We start from the raw sequence: 23,359 nt of genomic DNA on the forward strand, positions 1-23,359 counted from the left end.
TTTCACTAAGAAATAACATGCTTTGCTTCACAGCTTCACAAGAATTCTTGCACAAAGAATTAATCAGAAAAGACAACAAATAAACGCAGAGAACAAGTGTAACTCAGTTTGACCAGAAAGATATAACCCATAAGATGCAGAGACATTTCTATTAGTTTAACATCAATTTTATTTGCAAGCCTGTCACCTGATCAATAAGCAAAGCCTGCAAAGCACAAATGGTGGGGAAAGTTCTTAAATATCTCAGAAATGATAAACAGCAAGTTACCTTTCGATCTTCTTTAAAGACTTCAGCGGCAGTTGTAAAATGTGGAATGGCATTTTTACAGTGTGGGCACCCTGTTTGACACAGGAAAAAAAAGACAGCATAAATGTTAGTTGTAAATAAGATACTGTGACAAACTCAAGACACAGAGGTGAACTAGGGGAAAGTTTTTGTTAAAAATAATTCTAGACTGGAGTTCTCCAGTTGTGGGATGAGCAGAGGAGGACTAGGCATCTGTAGACCATGTGTCTCAGCCACGTAGACTCAAGCACGCATTTAAAATTCTTCCAACTGCAAGCAACACAAGCAGATATTTACATTTAAGTGACATCCCATATAGGGACCAGGGGCTGGTTCCTACAACCAGTCACTTCAGAGCACTGAAAGATCACTAACCACAAACGAACAAACCATTTCCACGCTGTTGTACTTCCTCACGGGTATTACCACATCGGCTGTTACTGCTGTTGCCACAGATGCAGCTACTTTTGGAGATGGGAATAAAAACAATGCAGTGATGAAGAGGAGGAGCCTGGAATTTGGAAAGGAAGTTGCTGGAATAAAAATTCTATATTAAAAACAAGGAGGAGCCTTTAGACACGTTTGGGAATTGCCGTTGTTAGAGCCAAGGCATTGGGATCACGAGGGAGGGGAAGAAGAGCAAGTCCAGCAGGCAACACACCACATATGGAGAGCAGAGTCCTGGCTTAGGATGACTGCTGCTGGCCATCCTCAACTCTCCTTCCACCCTACCACAAAACAGACAACCCCAGAAGACTTTTAGACAGTGTGGAAGAGCCTCAAAGCGTTGTGTGGGAGCCTGGCTGACACTTGGTGGTACCACAGCCACGTTGAACAAAGGGCCAGTTCGTCCCCTGCTTGCACGTACACTAAATATACTCAAACATTTCAAAAGAACACGTACCAAGAGGAACAGGAACTGCCTTCTTGATTCAAGATTCAGATTGGAGTGCTCTTAATTCAGAAGCAATGTTTATTGTCTGATTAATCTAAGCTACTCACAAAATATCAATACTATGGCTTTGAAAAAAGTACCCGCATCTGTGAGTTTATTTTTCTCAAGCGTAGCATAAAGAAGTTGTTCCCAAGCAAACATTCAGGTCACTTTTTCTGCTCAGATGCAAGAAAAAGAAGTAATGGATGCACTTCTCTCAAACCCATATAACTAAAAAAGCACAAGAGTTCATCATGGTATTATTTCTGGATAAGAACAGAACAAAGCACAATGAATTGCTCACAAGCTTCAATTATAGCTTACGGTGCTGTTGTTCATCACTGTAAAACACTGGTAAATAAGTGGCTGCACTGCTTTTTAGTCAGTGCTGAACAAACGCCCTCTGAGGCTCAAAGCCACTGCCTCAAACTGCACTCGCTCTTGGGTGACAAGAAAAACAGCACCCGTCCATAAACTCTGCGCATCCCTTCTCACAAAGGAAAAGCTGCACACTCCTTTCATCTCGACCAAAAGGCAATTTCATTCCTCAGAGGCACTGCTTTTAATTTTTTTCTTCTTCATAATGGGATGTGTATAAACGCCACCAAGAGTTTATGCAGTAACTAACAGCACCAAAAAGTCAAAGGAGAATTTCCTGGGAAACTGAGGCATTTCTTCAAATCCACCTCACCAGCCTCAAACCCTCTATGCAGCATGATAGCATCTGCCTGAAGGCAGCTGTGTTTCAGAGGGACACAGTGCACATCCTCCACAGCTTGCAAATATTAACTTCATTGAGCAGTTTGACATTAGTCAGGGAGAAAACAGTCAAGAAAGGAAAGGAAGAGGAGGATATTAGTGCCCCAGGCTGCCAGGCACTGCTCCCGTGTCCAGAAGCCCACGTCAGTGACCCATTTTCTCTCCCACCATTTGCCTGTCCTGTCTGCCTGAGACTGACAAACCTTCAGGTCAAGCCTGTCTCTTGACGCATCTTGGCTAATGTCCTGTGCTGTGGGGTGAAAGCCTTGGTTGGCCTGTTAACATTACTGTACAGAAATAAATCAGAACCGGTGACGCTATCTAAAAATAATTTCACATACCAAAAAAACGTGAAAATCAGACAGCCTTAGAACAGGAACACTCGCTGCAATCTACACGTTCACATCCTGCAGTTTACTGCAAAGCAAGGTACCCAACTGTTGCACTATAACAAAGACTCCTAAGAACTTGAAACTTTTTGGGTCCCCCTTTCTGCTCATCATCTTGAGCTTGGAATTTAAATTTCACTGAACAGCAACTTTCAAACCCTCAGTAAAAGATTTTTTTTTTATTGTGATACATCAGTAGATATTGTTCACACCTCACGTGTGCTGGACAAGTGGAGGATGGGGCTTTTGGTAAGGACTCACTCTAAGCTCCCTCTAAAGTTGCAGCAGTAAGAGCTCTCCATGAGCCATGCTCTTCAAGAAGATCAGAACATGAAACAACAAATACCAAGCATAGTCCTTCAGACACAGAAAGTGGCTATTGAAAATAAAAGCTGCCCTTTTACAGGGGCCAACATACAGCTGGTAAGAAAACAGCCTGTGTGGGAGTTTAGCTGGTGACTGCATGGTGTGGCACCAAGAAGGGCTATGAGCATGGTTCTCTGCAAAGATGCATACTTAAAAGGCTAAAAGGGAGCATCCAATTATCCAGACTGTAACATTTTTTGAAAAAGGTAGGCAAAACAAAACCTGCCTTGAGGTTATGGTCAACAGCACCATACAAAGGAGATGAGTGCCACGTAATTCAAAAATAAAAATAAAAATCTATGCTTACAGTTTTCATTTCCTCTTTTTGTAATCATCTCATCTTCCCACTCTAATACCAAAGGAAAAAAAAAAATACCTTCATTTAGTGATCTGAAGCTCCATCCCTCTTCTACACTCCCTTCTCTTCTCTCTTGGCCCAACCTGCTTTCTTTACTGCACTGTGCTTGCAAAACGAAAACACAACCATATGGCTTTTGGCGGAGCTAACTCCAAGTCCAGTAGGCATTTTGTTAGCCTTGGACATCCATCCATGGAACAGATGTGAATATTGTGCTGAATTCCCAAGGAGCTTCAAGGAGTCACCAAAAAAAGGGGGAAGGAGCATATCATATGGAACAGCAGAACTTCATCTGTTACAACTTAGAAGGATTGCCAAATGTAGCAAACACTTGGAAGTCACCCAACCCAGTCATTCTATTTAAAGCACACATGCCAAAAAAAATAAAAGCAGAGGTTGATGTCTTCATTTTGACAGACGGAAAACTTGTTCTCCCCATTCCCTTTTCACACCCACTATCACACATTTATTTTAAGTGTTAACACTATCTTCCAGATTTGAAAGTGAAAAGAAAGGAAATGTACTGAGCACTGTACACGAGGATAGGAAAGCGTGTGGACTCCTTAGAAAGGATTTTCCAGATGGACTGTAGCAGAAAGAGATTAAACTGGTGGCATCTGAAGGTGTGGGTAAGGTGTCGAGAATCAAAAGGTCCTATTCCCTTCTCAGTAGTATTTATAGGACAGTAAGTCACTACAGATTACAGAAACAGGAAGATTTATTACATTTTAACTTGATTAATTTGGGTGCTACAGTAGAAGCACAGGCTTCCTACAAGGCTGAGAGGTGGATTTTCAATTGATCAGCATTGGAAATAGCACATCTGGCAGCAGAGACCTCTAACATAGGTGCAGGGCTTTGCTTTACCCATTTCTGTATTCGTTTCTACATCATTATCAAATCTGATCTCGACGGGGTTAACAGCATACACAAACTGAGCAGTAATTTCCTGTGTGACTTGAGAAATCTGTAAGAAATCTGCTTCTGGAATATCCACCCCTTTGATGGGATCCCAGCATTGGTGCTTAAAACTTTTAACTGTTTCTGAAAGCCCTGAGCTAACTTCATTTCCTAATGCAGGAACACACTTGCATCACCTGGCAGGCAAGCAAGAAAGCTCCAAGCCTAACGCACATGCAGTAGCATGCGTTAAGGCTGTTCTCTGTTCCTGATCGGTAAATGACACAACCGTATTACAACCCCATCCAGCTGTTCTCACCTCTCTGAGCTCAAAATCTTGCACTCTAGAGGCCCTTCCACACAGCCACAGCGCTATCTGCTCTGCCTGACCACTGGAGCCTGCCAGAAGAGACTGCCTGTTAAACCACACATCCATGGATCCACGCAAGAACAGCTGCAACAGAGGGACTCCTCCCTTCTCCTTGCCTTTGCACTACCAGGTTAAAATCTTACATGAACCCAGTATTTTCCACAGTTTATTTTTTCTTCGGTATTCATGCTGTCAAGTTGGTCTGGGAAGACACTGCAGTACAGTCACGTGGGCAGTCACATCGCTGACCTTAAAAACCAAGTAGTTCTCAATAGATCTGGTACATGAAAAATACGGCTTCTGTAGGTAAAAATTCAAGAGGAATGGCTGATGAGTGGCAAACAAGGGAAATCAAGCAGGCAAGCAGCTTTTATGCAGACCCATGGTCACTGAGGGGCTGGCACAGGAGCCAGATTACATCTCTAATTAGTGAGACGTTTAAAGGAAAGCTAGTGCTTTGCTGGGGAGATGAAGGAGGAAACATACAACCCAGCTTATTTTGTGCTGACTGAATTTGCTGATAGCAGGAACATGGGACAGTGTAGTTTGTGTATATTTGAGGAAAGAATGAGCGAGCTGGATGTGGTTTGTGGACACAAAGGCGTTGGAGAAACCAGCACAAGCAGGATTAATCCTTGTGGAAACACAAGCTAGAGGACTGAAGAAGTGAATGACCACAGGGTTGAGCTGGATGCTGTTTCCAACGCAATGTCACAAGAAGTTGGCAACTGATGTAGAACCAAGACATTGCATAGGAAACAGAAAAATGTACTAAGTGCTCGTGCCACCTTGCAAACTTCTATTTTCTTAAACAAAAAGCAGACTGGGGAAAAACAATATGAAATCATTTGTCAGCTAAGGTAAGAAACACACAAAACTGATATTAAAAAACAGTGCACACTGCCCCAGATATAAGAGTAATCAGGCGTATGTTGTAGTAATTCGGTAATACCCCAGAAATAATATCCTGTATGCACAACTGTAAACATTTCCCATAATTGCAGGGTCCCATGGGATGCAGGTGGAAGGCAAAGAGATTTCCAAAGCAATCAAACAATCAAGTGAATAACCTACGTATCGTTATTAGATTTAAATGGAGAATTTTTCATTGGCAGGGTTTCTCTTTTTAACCAAGTGAATTGTTTAGAGATGACAAGGTAAAAAAAATATTAGAGATTCTTAAAGCTCCAATGTATTAAAGTATTAGGACCAGATAACAATTATAAAGATGTCTCCTGACTAGTGCGTGAAGCAGATTCACCCTGTTGGACAATAGTCACCTTATTAAATTTAAAATAAAACTATATGAATTTTTCAGAATTGCCTAAAGGAAGCAAGTTCTGCTTCCATAAGATGCAGGTTTCCACTTGCTTAAATATGAAAAAGGTCCTTTAAGTTACTTCATGCTTTGTTTAATTTGAAACTACAAAGGGCGGTAGTACAATATAACCTCTCTACAGCTGAGCAGTACAAGGTTAATTCAGTTTCCTTAGAAGAGTGGAAGCCGTATTAGCATAGCACACAGAAGAAAGGTGAAGCTGTTTTTAATGAATACAAATCAAAAGCTAACAATTTGTACAAAACAGATAAAGGAAGCAAATGGACATCAAAGCAGTATCTACAGTCAGCAGAGGTAATAATGATGTTTTAAATATATAAGGGGCTTTAAATGTATTAGAAGCAAAAGAATCCAAAACAATTCTAGCAATAGCTTTGAAAGAAAATGATGGAGTTGTCAGAAGAAACTTTACCGAATGTGTAAATTAAAATATTAAGTAGGTGTGGAGAGGGCCTCTGTGCCTAGTACCTCCTAACTGCTGCCTGCAGTTCTGGCTCCACAAATCAAGAACTGAGTTCAAAGAAGGCACATTTCATGGGAAAGGGAGTCAAGAAACTCAAGTGAATCAATAGGTGAAATCCAAAGATTAAGAAGTGACAGAAATCTAGATGAATCAGCCCAGTTTTCACTCTAAAAAGCTATTCAAAAGCTGGTTGCCATAGGCTAAGTAACTTCCAGAGCTGGCTGGCAGCAGAAGCTGGTCAAATTCAAACAAGAAACATTTCCCATCACCGGTGATTTTTCATTTGAAAGGGAATGATTTTCTAAGAGTAGTTTTTGTGAGGTGGTTCTCTACCTGAGCAGACCACAGCCCGTCCTTGACTCGCCCTGCTGAGCTGAAGCTGCTACAGAGGCGGGATGGTTTTGCTGTCCTGGTACAAGTCTCCTGTTGTCCAGGAGCTGCAGGGCCACACAGGGCAGGTGAGGATGTTGATCCCTGCTGACCCTGAGCACAGCATCCCAACCAAAGTGGCTCTACCAGCACATAACAGGTGCTTTGCCTTCAGACAGGACTATACTGTCCTTTTTGCCCACCATTAATATGTAACGATGTATAATCCTGCCAGTGTTGTCCGTGCGCATGCTTTTAGCATCTTGTACATAATAAAACCTGACAAGTACAGTCACAAGCGAGGTGCATATATTTTAAATGAGATTCTTCAAAAACAGTTTAAACATGCCTACATTTTAATGTTGCAGACTTTCCTTTTTTTTAAATATGGCAACTTCAACTCTCAGTATTTTCAGAGCAGAGTCCTGACCGGCTCCTTAGAGGAGATCTGAAAGCCCAGTGACATGTGAGAGACCGTGGCATTTGTGCTGTCTGTGCTCTGTCCTCAGCAAGAGGAAGGGCTCCTCTCTCCCCTTCGGCATCTTGCAATGGGTGATCTCAAACGCATCAATTAATTACGCTTCAAATTGCCCCTAGGAGAAAAAGACACGATTATCCCCCTCCTTCATTACACCCAAGGTTAAATGGAGTCAGGAAGAGGTTAAGTGACTCTCGGGGTCTGCAATCCTGCCTGACAGGAGCAGGGCTGCGAGGGGCTGACTCCGTTCATGCCCCTGCAAAAGCATCGGGGCCTCGGCGGGCTCAGCATGTGGCAGGATGGCACCCTCAGCATGAGAGGTGCAGAGCGTGGAATGACTTTCTGGTTCCCTGTCTCTGTTTGAAATTATTGCTGGCTAAAATAACAGGGAGAGATAGTGCCCTCCGTTATTGGTTTTCAAATGACTGCTATTCTAAGCAAGAGAAAGCAGCACATTGCACAGCTATCAAAGGAAACCCAGGAGCTTGTAGATTGCAGTGCAAAGCAAAGCCTGTTTCCACTTCAAGAGTTCCGAGTGATTAGCCAGAATTAAAACAAGAATATTACTTGGTCAATCAAGGAAAGGCAAGCCATGGGCAGTAATTGCACAGATAAGAGCTGAAAATGGATATACTGCTTAAACTAACACAATTTGTGTAGCTACACAAGTTATTGAAATCACAGGCAGATTTGAGAAAGGCATTTGGAGATGTTACTGAAAGGTTAATTTGCTTTTGTTCCTCCAGTAGAAAAGTGGAGGGCCTTCTAATTGAATATCTGGAGCCAAAGCTCATTTTACAACATGACCTGACACATAGCATAATCATATTTCCAAGACAGAAGGTATTAATAATTGAGAGGGATTTGTCCTTTGATATGAAAAAGGTCATGAGGTTTTCATTTAAGCATCAGGTCGACCAGGGCTCGCCTCGCTACTCCTAACCATGGCAGGCAGCTGACTACTGATTTCACAACATACCGGTGGGGTTTTTGTTTGCCTGTTTGTTTTCCCAACCTATTTGAACAATTACTTTGTCAACTTTAAAGGGACTTTCTGTTCTGCTCTGGGCTTTGAAGGAAGCTTTGAGAGGATTTAAATATAGTCGACTCTCCTTTAGGGTACTGTTTTTATATGATCTCTTAAAACATTATTTCCAAACCAATTTCCCATGATTTTCTGAGAGGAAGAGGGGATTTACAAGAAAGGGAAAACGCGCGCAGAGGTGAAAGTTGAGAACTCTTGAGTAGCATCCCTGGCTCTGTCGTCACCACAATGCTCTCAGACAAGTCTCAGTTCCTGTATCTTCATTTTCAGAAAGGTGGGTCTGGCACAATTATACCTACCTCCCACGGCTGCTGCAGAGATGCACTAGCTGCTAGCACAGCCCCATGAAGTCAAGAAGCACAGTGCTAACACCAAACAGAGATCGTCGTACCTACTCCTGGTGCAAAAGATGCAGTTCCCTCCTGCAGATGACAACAGGCATCCAAGCTTATTACTGAAAGCTTACAGGAGCTAGAGGGCCAATTTACTTCAGTGCCTTTGAGCATCTTGGACGAAAATACCGCTTCTCCATAGCAGCACTGCACTTGTCTGCCTCTCAGCCATTTGGCACGGGAACGATACACCCTTAAGTGCTCAGCAACTGCATGCTTACAGTAGAAACTCCTCCTTCTGGTTTCCAAAATCCTGTGTGGTTAAACTTCTACCTGGTGTGAAAGTGGCTGAGAAATCACCTACTGCTTGCTGAACTGCATTTACTCTTGAAGGATATTTAGTCAGTTTGTATATGGCGTGCACTGCATTAGCACCCAGCTTTACTATGCTCTCTTTGCTCTGCAGCACTCTGAGGTACACAGAAGAAAACAGGGACACACAAAACCAAACCTTTGGAAACCACAGCCTTAGAAATGAACAACTGCAATGGCAGCAAGGTCATCAGAACAGGCCAAGCTGCAAAGGTTAAGAAGTGGGAGAGGCTCAGTGCAAAACCCTTGGACTGTTTACCCACTGCAGAAGACAAGGATACGACTGGCTGCGGTGAATCGCTAATGATGACAGCAATTAGCATACAGCACCAAACAATCCCTTCAGAGGGAAAGCTGCACAGTGAGCCACATCCAGACAGAAAAGGCTGAAGATCAGTAGTTACATCCAGAACAACTACGGTGTCAGTTCCAGGAGACCTGGGTTTCTAGATAAGGTCTGTCATCGCCCCACGTGGCACCAACCAAGCAGACAGTGGTGGTAAGGCTGCAGTTTTGGAACCAAACATCAGCAGCCTTGGTTAATTACAAATACAACTAAAGTATAAAAGCACATGAAATAATTCTGCCATCTAACATGCCAGTGAACGCACTTGGTAATCCGAAAGCAAACTGCTCTGAGCTGGCAGTGGTCTGGTAGGGCAGCAGGGGAGGCTGAGCTTCTTCACACCATGCCGTCACGCTTCTATTGAGCAAGGCTCAAAACCAGCTCCCCTTGCGATCACCTGGCATCACCAGCAAAAGCATCTGCCTTACTGGAAGCACATTTGACAACAATGCAGCAGGGTGGGTGGCACAGCTGGAGGTGAATGTCTCCTGGTGCACCACAGGCAGGCTGTATGTGGCCTTGTAGCACCACATCTGTGCCCACCTGCGGGAGAGCTTCACAGGGCAAGGGGATGTGCTCCAAATCCTCCTCCCTTTCTCACCACCCTGAACCATTCAGGCACCGGTAATATTCTTCGCACCAATTCAAGCAGCTGTAACATTGTAGGATTGTTGCAGATTTAGAACAAGAATCCTGTTTTACAAAACAAGAGGACCTGGATCACCCAGATAAATTAAGGATTAATGCCCCAGGCCCCAGCCTGCTCCAGACACCAGCCACAGCTACATGCAGCCCAGTGAAGTGCCCCAACTCGTGTTTTAAGAGCAGCTACTGAAGTGTTCTCCCTGCACTAATTAAGAGCCTTGACACAAACACTAGGGCTGGGAGCAGTTCTGACAGCCTGATTGCAGAGACCACTCTATAAATTCACCCTCTATCAAAACCAGCCTGCTGATGGGCCCTGTTGCATCAGCACTACTTCCACTGCCAGGAATGCACCTCGCTAACACGGGGCTGTAGTGGGAGCACCACTACTGCAGGAGGAAAGTGTTCCTGGCAGAGCCAACACATCAAAATTCTGCAATGCCAGCCCACGCAGGATTTGAAGCCTCATTATCAGAGGGCCCAGACCTCGCTCCTGCCTCAGTCAACAACCAGAAAATCCTTCCTGCAAGGGCTTTTGCCTTGAAACGGATTCTTTCTGTTCAGCATGTTTTTAATAATTTCTGATAGCTTAAGCTTCATTTACAAACACGCACATTTTGTTCAGACTCTGGTACGACCTCCTAATGAAAACTTAACAAGATGTGCTTGCAAACGATGGGAAAGGCACTTGGTGAGAGCCACGCAGAGGCTATCACAGGGCACTGAACACATCTGTGCTGCTCTGCTCAGTGCCTTTGGACCTTGCTAACCCTGCTGCTGAGTATTTCGGCCCCCGTGTGCCCTTCACACAGAACCACGTCACCCGGCTCTGCCCAGTGCTGAGACCCAAACCTTATTGTGCAAGGGCAGAGATAAGGAACAGCCAGCTTTGTCCCAGCTTACTTCTAAAAAGAGTAGAGAGGAAAAGGAACCAGTACTGCTTTCTTAAGAACAGCTTTTTGAAAGCAGCTCAAGCCACAGGAGCAAGGAGACAGGAGCTGGCTGTTAGCATTAATGGCCAAAACCCGCTCCGTGCGACCCAGTCTGACAAGGAGGCTCAGCTAAGGGCTTTCCTGCCACGCATATTCCTCAGCATAAAACTTGGGCAGAAGAAACTGGGAAGTTTATTTGTGGAGAGACAGAGGAGCATACCAGGATACAGAAACAGAGCAGCAGGATTATCAGTATTTTGAACAAAGCCTGCGGGTAAAATTAATGCAAGTTTGCTGTAGCCTTCAGCTTTTTATGCACTGCTGATGAGATGCACAGGGACAGGCAGGACTGATTTACAGTCAGAACCGAAAACCTTGCTCCCTATCCAATTTCCTACTGCAAGGTGGCCAGGGGACAGCCCATCAGACAGCGATGATGCCTCCCTGTCAGATTCCTGCTTCAGCTGGAAGACAAAGGACATTTCTGTTGCATGCCAGAACAATACCCCGGTGCCATCTCCCCATAGCAACTTAGAATAATGCCCACCTTTTAACAAAAACAACAGCAAAAAACACATATAAACACCACGGACTCTTCTATGATTTCATCAAGTGCAAAACAGAGTAAGCACCCTCATTCATTTCTTCCAGTCCTAAAAGAAAAAGCCTTTTTAAAGAAGTGAAGAGCCAGGGAGGCTGCTGATGTGTTTTAATTGCATCTCCATTTGTCGCTGCACAGCCGCTAACTCAATACAATACGAAAATACCTCATTAAAATCATCCTCGGCAAGGTTTATTTGGAGGTGTTCTTTGCGTAACCCCTGTGGGTCAGGCTTCACCAGAGAATAACCTTTTCCCGCTGACAAAAGTAATTTCCAGTGAAGGAAAAGTTTTGCCACTGAACAAAGAAGCAAAACCGGAAACCAGCTCCCAGCAAAGTATTTATTAAAAATATTCATTCTGTGAACCCTGTTGAATCCCACAAATTGAGGCCATTTGGCAAGTTAATAACATTGGCAACTGCTGCCCTTACAAGCCATTAAAAGAGAGCATTTTTCCCCTATTATTTCTCATTGCTGCCAAAAGTCTTCTTTGTTTTGTTTAAGAACACTTACCTTGTGGCTTTTAAAAAATTAGGAATGGAATGAATCTGCTCAGCACCAAACACTTCCCCTTAGAAAGAGATGATCTTAAAAAATAAAAATAAATAAAAACAACCTCCCCCTCTCTCTCTCTGTCTTCCCCATCATTTGGATGTTATTGATGCTTTATTATATACAGCTCCTGCTTCTGAGGCGGTTGATTCATTTGTAGTCTTTTTGGAAGCAACTATCTCAAGCACTGAACAAGAGGAGCATGTTTGCATGTGCTGGTCTCTAATTCTTAAAAGCCACCACTGGACAGCTACTGCTTTTGTGCGAGAATTGGTGTGGGAGGTGTGCGTAATGAGCCTTGCCTGTTTAGAGATAATTAGAAGTACATGGGAAGTAAAGACCTAAGTTTGAAGGAACGTCATTCAAGAAAAGCTACCAGCTTGATGGTCACATCCCCAAATTATTGCAACAGAGAGGCACATTAAATCCTGAAAAAAATGAGGTGAGCAAAGAGCAAGAGAGAACCACGCAAGGTTTGCTTAGAGAACGTGATGCTCAATAATTTGGTATGGGTCTGCTTGGCAAGAAATTTCATGTAGGACTGCAAAGGCTTTTCCAGACAAAAGTTTGTGTTAAATTCACAGTGCTTTCCCGAAGAACAATCTGTGTGCTCCTGTTTCACTGCACTATGCTCACCTAGCTTCACTCAATCTTCAACATTCAGTCACATTTTTATTTATTTTTTTTTGCTAATTCAGTTTGAGTCATGCAGCAAAAACATCTCCAACTGAGAAGACACTTTATTTACTGGAACTTCATTGCCCTTTGTGACTCCGACAACTAATCAACAACCAACTGCTTCTATTTTGCACCATTTTCAGTGCTATAGTAGGAGGAGGTTAAAATTTAATGCATTGGCAAAGTCAAATCTCAATTATCCAGGGTAACAGAGTAGAGAGAGCTCGCATAAAAGTAAAAAATGCAGATAAAACACATTCTGATAAGCTATACAAACAAAAAATGAGGACATATGAAGAACTGTCCCCGATGAAAAGCAATCCCAGAAACAACACTGATCCAAACTGGTCAGCCTAGAACACTAGGCAATTATTGGTGCAACTTTTGAAAGCAGCTCTGGGCACAGAGCACAGACACACAGCTAGCGTCCTTCTGGGTGTCTGCTGAGCTAGGCTGGATCTACTCTTGTCAGTTTGGCTCAGATCCTGATTTGGTCCACACCCCCCAAATCCTGATCATCCACATACTGTGTGCACACCAAACCACACTCAGACTAGTTGTCTCCTCATTTCTGAACCAAGCTAACCGGTTACAAAAGGAAACCTGGACTAGCCAGTGGTACCCAGTACTCTTTAGGGCTGGTCTATATAGACAAAATAGACACAGATCCCATAAGGCCTCCCTAAACATCTCTGCAATGCTCATGCAACAAGCCTACTGCTTTTAAATGCTCCTCAAACCCTTCATGCCAGCCTCCTGGACATAACGCATGTCTACTGCATCTCGCTTCACTTCAGCAGGCTATGTCATTGCCTTCCTCCTATTTCAGAGGTTTTGAACTCGATAAGGGGAGATGCAATGACAATTAAATCTTAGGTCCACAAGGACCTGCATGAGAGCCCACAGAAGAGCTGGGCCAGGTGCTATGCAGCACAGATGCCAGCAGCCCACTCGAAGTGCCAGCCCTCAAGGCTGTGTGGTGTGGTGGCCACGGAGGGTACAGACCTACCCAGTGGACAGCAGGATGAAGATCAGGCACAAGATGGTTACAAGCAGCATTAGCTTTTCTCCAGCCAGCACTGCTGTCCCCAGTTAGTGATGAAGACCTGCCCTTACAACTGCCTCCCACCCCAATGAGTCTCTGCAGTGTGCAGGAACACCACTGGGGAGGAATAGGAGTGTGAAAGCATGGACATCATTCTTTGCAAGTATCAAGTTCACAGAAGTAGATTTTTCTTCCCCAGTACTTTGAAGAGTTTTGATTCACATTCTCAGTCCTTAAAATATTCCACAGGCACCAGGAATAACCTTTATGCTTTACTCCATCACCCTGAAAATGGGTGATGAGTTCCCCATCTTTTCCACGTGGATGTAGCAGTCGTCATTTCCAGAGCTAAATCACTGTGAAGCACTGCTTAGCACCATTAAAGCATCGTTCAGCTCAGTCCAGAGTTATCTATAGAGCAGCAGATTGATGGCTCTCCTATACATATTAAGTAATTTGCACGAGAAGTTGCCACAGAAAAGCCAGATCTCATTTTAATTTGCATGTAAGATATATATCTGTGGCCTTTGCCTAAAGGTTTGTCACTCCAGCTTAAAGCTTTACAAAGGTTAGAATATTCAACTTTCTGCTTTAAATTCTAATGACAGATGAGAGATACATTTCTTAGCATAAATATTTATATATAAACATACTTTATATATGCATGTATACACACACCCCCAGCCTTAAAATATCCCAGCATATGTGTAAGTGTAACAAATACTGCCACGGAGTCACAAGTGAATGGAGTAACATACTGTGAGTCGGCACTGACCCGAGATGTGGATCTGAATAGAAAAAGAAAATTATTTGATTTAATGTGGCCTGGCAATTTTAGCAGGGTTCCTTCTGCACTAAAATAAGCAAGTTAAGACTAATTGGCAATGTAAGCTCCAAGAGGTCTCGAGATTGAGAAAACGGTAAACAAAACCTAATCTATCAAATTTAGCACATTATCACTGTAGAAAATCAGAAAAATAGAATGATTTGTACTGTTCTATTGCATTAATAATTATTTCACAGAAAATGGATTTAAAATACTCATCTGTTACTTCCCTCTGCACCCACCAAAGGGCAGGCTTGTTGCACTCCATTTGTGTGGGCGCTTTCTATTTTGCACACAGGCAGCTTCCACGTTTACTGAGGACACGTCCACCAAATCAGAAGCTACGCATGACCCACATACTGACAACGCCACAGCAATGCTGGCTTAAGGGTTGCGCTAAGTCTAGAATTGGCTTCAGTTAACTCTGCTCCATCTTGTATACAGGTACTCTCATTCAGCACCATGTCCAAAATAGTGCACGAAAAATGTGTGTGAAGGCAGCCTCAAAGGACCGGTCTTGCATCATGCAGACCTTGCTTTTACAGCCCATTCCTGCAGGCATGGACAGGCTGACCTTTGCTCACCACAGCCTGCAAACAGCAGTGTCATAATTCACCCATCAGGCGAGTTGTCTTGTCCTTTCAGCTCTGAGAGCTATGTACTCTTTGCACGTACTGTCTTTGGTCTAAACATGTACTTAAAAAAGATTAAGAACTTAAGTGCCTTAAAGAAAAGCAACTTAAAAATAAAAGAGAAGAGCTCTCTCTTCCACAGAAAGCCAAGATGGCAAACTCCTAAATCTCACCATTTCACATGCAATCATTTGATTTTAAAGTTATAATTTACTCTTAACCAGTTGAGATCCATGAATCACAAATTCCCGGCACACGAGCAAGTTCTAGTCAATCGATGGTAGGAACTGGAGTTGAGAGAGGATTAAGTCCCTCTTCCTTTCCTTTTACCATCTTCCAGAAACCTCCCTTCTGAATTCTACCCCTCCCTTCTCTCCACACACACATCCAGCAGGGCTTTGCAAGAGCCCCAAAGCATCCTGTCTAATTTTCTAACAAAAAAAAGCAAAATAAAGGACCTGAGCTTTTTCTCCCTTTCTGGAAAATACCTTCAGTTCCGTGGGAACAAATTGGTAAATGCTTATCTGAAGGTTATGTGTGAATTGCAGGGCTGGCCATCTGATGGGGAAGAATTTTTCTTGCACACTGCAGAGCTGAGTCACTGTGCAATAAAAGCAAATTAATACTACCTGATACCGAGTGCCAGGACTATCTTCTCTCTTTGGCAAACCCTTAAAAGTTCATCACCTGTACCGACTCTGCCTGCCTCTGGGACAATAGAGGAAGCTGGGAGAGGTGAGTCTGCTAGCTGCAGCAATACCATGAGAATCACAGGCATATCTAAAGACAAATGGTGTCTAGAAATGGCATTTGCCTACAGAAGCCGTCTAATATGAATGGGGAGGAGTACATGTGTAGCATTTTTCTTTCATTCACCTAACTTACAAAGGGCCTGATTCAAAAGTTTGCTAGAAATGCTGTTAGGTGCTTCAGAAAGAAAGCATGCCTGTGATGCATGCAAAACAACCTGGAAGGGTGAATGTCCATATTCTAAGTAGCGATTTAAATGTAGACTTATTATGGACAAAATTTATTCCATCAAAATTTGTTCTCTTCCTCTGGGGGGTGATTCCTCCTACACCACTATATCAATTTCACTACTGAAGTGCTGCAATAATGGGCCAGGCTCTCTGTGCTCATTGTCCTGCTATAACAGATCACATTTTGTTATGCGGACCATAAAATACAGCAGAGGAAAAATAAATCTGTTTTCTTTTTGTTCCCCTGCCTGCTTTGTCTGCATTAACACAGTAACTCTTTAAATAAACACCACATACTGTTTTGTTTCCAGTTTACAGAGACACATACAATAGTGCCCCATGCAGTTACATTTGGAATCAGTTCTTTACCCTCACAAAACCTGAGGACAGTGAAGGAATTAATTTAGGAGTTCATAAACTGTAGGGTTTATAAAACTCAAGCACATGGAGTGTTGTTTACTCACATGGCGCATAGAACATGACAAGAGTGTGCTTCTTCTTCTTCAAGGACTCCCTGAAGTCTTCTCCTGCAAGATGGATAACACTAGTCTGTTTTTCTTCCCATGCAGGCTCAGGTGGAGGTGGTGCTTCAGGACTAGAAAAAGGAATAGAATGAGATTAGTCTGAGAATGTTTCTGTAAGCATATGCAAAAGGCCATCACATCCTGCTTAGTACTCTGAGGGAACCAAGGAGGAGCAATCCTTCAGGGTGCCTGGGCAGTAGGAAAACACGCTCAATATTTCCGACACCAGGTGGTAACAAAAATGTGCGTTAATTTCTAAAACTCAGTAAAAATATAATTTAAACGATCTCACTGAAGCATATGAATAGGAATGCAGAACAAAGATCTCCTACATTACATCCAACATCTGGCTAAAAAGAACATTGCTTCTAATATCACCGTGTCATCCGTAGGCATGAATTGAGAACAGCAAGCAGGTGGAATCAAAAGGCAACCGATATAGGACAGCGTCTTCCATTCAAACATCCTTTTTGTACTCTTCATTGCCATCACACAAACCTCTATAAAGAATTTCATGACCTTCTCTTGAATTCAAATATTAAAGCCAGGATGCAATAATCAGCATCATTCCACTTGGAAGACTGGGGGTGACTGAACTGGAATATTTTACCTTGATAAAGAGAATGTCAGGTTTCAATTATGACTGCACATACTGACTAGATCAGAGCAATCCTGCACATCCAGAGCACCTCTAACAAAACTTCTGCTATTCACCAGCTCACAGACTTCTCTCAGACTCATTAAATTCATTCCTGCTGTATCTTAAATAGTGATTACTTATATAAAATCATCAGAATGGAGCCATGGTATAAAGACCTTCATATGTCGCCTTGGTAATAAATTAGCTTTTCAGACTTTCCTGTCACTTTGAATGACACATTTTAAGTTGTATCAGGTACATAAAAACTAAGTGAAGAAAATCTAAATTTTTAAAGTTCTTCTCAAGGTCAGTTGGTGGATATCCATCATCTTTCCATCGGTATTGATTTGCCAGTTGTTAGCGATAGAATTAGGGCAGCTGATCTGAATTTTCACACGCACACAGTCAGTGTGAGCTATCATCGATTACAGTTACAGCCAGAGGTGCGAGTTCATCTCACACAGACCTCCTCGTGCTGACCTGGAATAAGCTACCCAGATACTGGTAACACTATCGTATGGCAGCACAGCACAAACAAACCAGGCAACAGAGCTGCAACTCGTGCTGCTGCAACTAGACCACTCACTGGGATAGGTTTTCACAAGCTGAAATTTTATCTCCAGCCTGCACCCTACATACATCCCTATTTCCATCAGCTTCAGTGGAGCTGTTGCTATTTTATCTCAAGTCAGCAAACAAGCATCTTACACCATTGCACTTCAAGCTGGGAGAGCATCTAGCAGTTAGGCCAGGGGACAAGAAGTCTGTGCCCCTGTGTTACTGGCTACCGAAGGCAGTAGGCAGAAATCTTACAGAGGCACAGGCGGATCTGGAAAGGATGAACCACCTCTTCCTCCCTGCTTATTCCACTGCCAATACGAATAGGCCGTGTCAACCTGAGTGTTTAACCCAATTAAAATGACACAGTTTTCAAAATACCCCAGCAAGCTGGTGGAACTAGGACAGCGATTTAACATCCACTACTGACACAGCAACTTGGAGCTGAGTAAGCAAGGAGGCCAAGGGAGAGCTGTGTGTAAATGTAGGATACAGATAAAACTTCCCAACATGTGACAAAGATGCTGCCAGGCCAAACTTATTACTTGGTTTGAAGCACTCAGATACAATCCCCTTCCCCCCCCCACCAAACAGGAGTTGGAAAAATTAAGCTTGCATTCCTCATGCCATCTGCACTTAATGATTAAATGACCTCACAGAAGACAGACACTGCTTTTTTTTTCCAGTGAATAGTGCAGAAATTATATTTGGCTTACAGTACTTAAATACATATTTTACTCCTAAATATTTAGAGAGTTGTACCAGCAATTTTCTTCTTTGAAATGAAATTATTTTCATTGTACATCAAATTCTGCATATTTTAGCGCACCACCCAAGGAAAGCAGGGAAGCGCAGACAAAGGTGCTGTTTCAGTTGGTCTGGGTGCCTTTCTTTCAGCCCCATGTAGCAGGTAGTCTAGGCATTGGCTCTGAAATGCTGGAAGGAGAAAAGTACAACTACAGAAATTTAGTTACTTATAGTGAAATCTGCTGCTTAGTATGAAGAGGGAACAACAAATGTTCTGTTTATTTTTCAGAGCCATTGCTATTCCTTCTCCGGAGAGAGGCTTAGCATGCATTTGAAAAATATTTATTTTGGGAAAGAATTACCAGGACAACTATGAAAAACCCCGCAGCAAATAAAGGATTTGGTGTATTAGAGACCATAATTAACATACACGTTTGTATGGCTTTGAATACTGGAATTCAATTTGTTTTTGTTAGCAAGGGATTTAGGCAGCCGATAAAGCTAGGTTTTAGGATTTACTTCCTCACAAAGCAGTCTTCAGGAAACAGCAGCCAGGAATGTGAATGCTATCTCAGACCCTCAAAACTTACTTTTGGAGCCAATCGATGATCTTCTTTTTCGTTCTGAGGTGTGGCAGGGTGTATTTCTCCTCTCCATCCTTAAAATACTTCAGAGTAGGAAAGCCTGAGATGTGGTATCTTTCTGCCAGTGCCTTGTTGACGGTAGCATCTACTGCTGCAAGGACACCTGGACTCTAAAACAGAAAATACTGACTGTAAATCATAAGAACACGTACCCACACCTTTGGCAAGAAGTAGTGGACTTTGGGGAAATTAATTACTCATGACTTAGGTGCCTCCGCTTTCTCAGGTTCTCAGTAGGCCCGATGCAAAACCAGGAAAGGATATCTTAAGGACTAAATGTAACCAGCATATTACCCATTCTCCTCCCCTTTCTGAGGAAGATTCCCTGTAGACAATGCTTTGTAATGCTTAAGAGCTGCTCCCAGAAACGGCATTTCCTCCCACAAGTCCATTCTTCCCAAGGCAAATAGGCATTGTTAAAGACAAATTTACTTTAAGGCAAATTCATCTTTCCCTACCTCACGGGCATCTACACATGGACCACTTTTACCATCACTTGTAGGATGTGATTTACCTGTTTTGCACATCCCCCTCTCCTTCACCTTTATAGTTATAAAGGGACTCAATGTCTCTACTGAAGATGTCTAGAGTTTGGGGAGATTAATCCCGCTTCTATTCTTGCATGGCGTACAGAGAGCAGGACTGAATCAATAGCACTAATACTAATACTTGTATTATCAGGTCTCTCCTCTCCAGCTCCATGTTGATGGAGCACTTAAGATGATGCTAATGGAATGATGCAACCATAAAAGCAAGATGCTTGAAAGAGGGATCAACCCCCTTTTTTTTTTCCCCAAATCTAATTCATAAATAAAAGTCTGTGTTTCTTCACATTCAGTGCCTTTAAATAAGGCAAAAAAAAAATCCATTTTGGATTTGATCATATTACGTATAAGGCCTGCAGCAGAATACATAAACATTTTTCGATTTTGTTTTCGTTCAAGACAGAATGTTCTTTCTAAGACTTTGGCAGGGTTCATGCATTAGCGATGAGACTGTACTTTGGAAGCACATTTTGAAGGGTCCTGTGGGAGGATGAGAACAGCTGAATTTGTTGTAGGGATAAAAGTCACTTATTACTCCAGTTATTTATTACTGATTATTAGAAGGATATAATAAAGGAAATTAACTTACATCACTGGTTGCGTGGAGAAACTCTGCAGCCTTCTCATATTCTGGCTTCATTTTCTTACAGTGCCCACACCCTGCCAAAAAAAATCCAGTTAATTCGTACACACCATGGTTATTCGTTGACCCATCCAGCCTTACCAAAATCCAAAACCACGTGGTAGAGATTTACTAGAATTTAGTATGCATTTTACTTACTTTATTTGCAAAGCCTTACAATGATTTAGGACATTTTCCAAAGTGGTCTCTACACTTTGAAGAAAGAAATCTTCACCCAGCTCACTTCCCTCTCAGAAAGTACTACGGGCAGTAGTTGTCAAGCCCATCGATTCTAGCATGCTCTTGGGTGAGGCTATGCCTCACCCATTTCTGTTTCCAAATTTTTATCTGCAGTAAAAATCCGACACAGACCCTCACGTGACTTCCTGACTTTAAGCCGAGGTTTCTACGAGCACAGCTTAATTGAGTCGTGTAATTTGAACTAAACTGCGCTGATAATAAGCTACGCTTTACAGCGGTGCGGCGTGTCCCTCCAGCAAGGATTTGCACTGATTTAATCACATCAGCATAATTACACCACCACATATGTTCTCGACATAAGCAGGGCCTGTAAAACCAAGATAATGGTGCTTTCTCGCTCGTGCAAGTTCTCCTGAGAGATCTGCCATTACTTCACTGCCGAGTGCTGACATTACAATAAAGTAAAATAAATGAGCGCACGAGAAAAACAGATTTAAAATAAATTATTTGGGTGCAAATGAAAACGCTTTCACCATTTGCTTTCAGGCAAGCTGAGCTTTTGGGACCAGGTGAGGGTCCTGCTGTGATGCAGGGGGATGCTGTGGGACAGCCCCCTCCTTGCCCCACAGTCCTGGCCCAAGGATCAACAGCCAGGATCAACACCCAGCCCTGGTGCGTTGATTTCAAACACACAGAGCTGGAACCAGGCTCGCTGCGTGGCCCAACAGGCGCTCTGAGTTTTCTGGCCCCACCACAATCCAACCTTCTCTGCAAGCCCTCACCGTGCTTTTTCCTCCTGGTTGCAGCAGCATCCTGCTTTTCTTTCTTCAGCTGTTATCGCTGGAATGGGCACTTGAAAGCCCAGACTTTGCTGAGCTTTTGAAAGTTGTAACAGAAAATCCAGCGAGCAATCTGTTTCAATACGGCTTCGGCAACAGCAGTTCCTGAGGCATACAGACAAAGGGGCTGGGACTATTTTTACATCATTGTCTAACAGAAAATCAAGCAAGGATGAAAATCGGAACTGCTCTGATCCCCACTAACGGGACGACTGACAAAGCCACCAGGCACTAACCTGAGCCTGAACTCAACCAGCCAAAGACTGCTCACAGCCGAGAAGTGACAGGGCATCAGATCAGAGGGTGACTTCCCCGAGCAAGCAGGGGCCTCTGCAGAGCTCCAAGCGCACCAGGAAACGCTGGCGGGGCATGCTTATAGCAGGGCCGTGGTTGTGACTGCAGCTCAGGGCAGACAGATTTGAGGAGTGTCCAAATCCCACCTGAGAATTACGCAAACACCCGAACTGCTGATCCCACGGCGAACTCCAGCTCAAACACCAGCTCCAGTCCCCGCTGCCTACCTGTCTGCACAGCGATCGCTGCATTAACAGCCTCGCATACTTCCTTTGAGCAAAGCCAATGTTTTATTGTGGTAGGAGCAGCCAAAAAGGGGTCTCAGCTGCAGGATGAAGTTTTGCTTTTTGTTTTTTTGGTTCTCAGCGAGAGCACGTGTGACCGAGCTGGGAACCTGAGGCAAGAGCTTCAGAGGTGAACTCAGGAAGGAGCTGAAAAAGGCTGAGGAAGAGTTACTGTCTCAGCACTGCTCGCCTTGGTTAAAGGCACAAAAGAGGCTGGCAATATGATTTATTTGCCACCCACAGAAAACTTGCAGGCATATGGCTTTCTGGAATGGGCTGACAGTTCCCTTTGACACCTGCCTGAATTGATTTATTTCTCCTTTTAGGAGCAGGAACTTTATTCGTTTTGTGCTCTTCTTCACTTCTAAGTAAAGGGCATCTCGAATCACAGCTCAGATACCTGGGAGCTTCACTGAATTAGCTAGCTCAAATTTGTTCGAAAAAAGACTTTTCTGCAGAGGTAAGTTCACCTTGGCAGGCTTTACACTGCGTGTCCTCCAGCCTGAGCAAACTTCACACTGTGCGCGAGATACTGTATCTACACACCATCTACACTATATTCCCCAGTTATTAATATTAGATCTGATCAACCAAAAGCATCAAACAACCTGAGTCTCCACATACCTGTGCAGAGAAAAGAAGAAATGAGCTAGGCATACTTTGCTCAGGAAATAAAAAAAAAAAATAAATCTAAAGCATCTGAAATTCATGGAAGTATAATTTTGGGGAAGGATATTCAGACTAGGAAATGCCAGCGTTCTGGGTTCTTTCACAAACATCACACAGATACAGCACTACAGACTTCCATAAAGCTTGCTAACTCATGCTTAAAATAAAGGGAAGGCAGGATCAGGTCTTTAAAGGCACTTAAATGCAAAGTGAAGTCCTCAAATCTTTATCATGCAATGCTTGTTCCACCCCTGGCAGAGGACAGCATGATATGTCAGCCTGGAAAAAAAGCCAGCACGTTAAACTGAATCTGAAACAGGGACAACAAATCTCAAGAGCTTCTCCCACGATAAACGATGTTTATCTGGCCATCTTTATGAGAATTGTGCTATTGCGTGCCACAGCCTGCTTCTGCCTACCATGGCAGAGACGGGGAGAGACGAGTCAGAAGTCAGATCTACACGCTGCAAATCAATTCATCTCTCCTATGATTATTTATCCTACCTTTCAATAATCCTGTGAGGATTGCCATTAAATTCTCAAGGCCAATGAAAAAGTCATTTAAATGAATACCAAGGTCACTGCCTCTCTTTTGATTGCCACATTATGTTGTTCCGCAGCAGCTGTATCCCTCTGCGTTAAACTTCTCTAGTTTTAGAGATTCTCTGTTCATAAAACGAATGAGAAAATAACAACCCTACGGGCCCTCAGCCCAGATGCTCCGAAGTGCTGCATAAGGTCAGCTGGGATTGTGGAAGGAAGCCCCAGCTTTGTAGTGGGCACCTTTGACAGAT

At 43.2% G+C, this 23,359-nt stretch overlaps 1 protein-coding gene across 1 annotated transcript in view; it reads right to left on the minus strand.

Annotated features, from left to right (window-relative positions):
• PDIA5 (protein disulfide isomerase family A member 5) overlaps window positions 1–23,359 on the minus strand; it is a 96,530-nt gene that overhangs the window by 10,787 nt on the left and 62,384 nt on the right. Inside the window, exons 12-15 of the mRNA XM_084524665.1 lie at window positions 20,246–20,316; window positions 19,058–19,221; window positions 16,463–16,593; window positions 269–339 (exon numbers count right to left, since the gene is read on the minus strand). Coding sequence (XP_084380791.1) covers window positions 269–339; window positions 16,463–16,593; window positions 19,058–19,221; window positions 20,246–20,316 — 437 coding nt within the window. The remainder of the gene's footprint in view (window positions 1–268; window positions 340–16,462; window positions 16,594–19,057; window positions 19,222–20,245; window positions 20,317–23,359) is intronic.

This window comes from Aythya ferina (assembly GCF_964211825.1).
Source record: "Aythya ferina genome assembly, chromosome: 6".
NCBI lineage: Eukaryota > Metazoa > Chordata > Aves > Anseriformes > Anatidae > Aythya > Aythya ferina.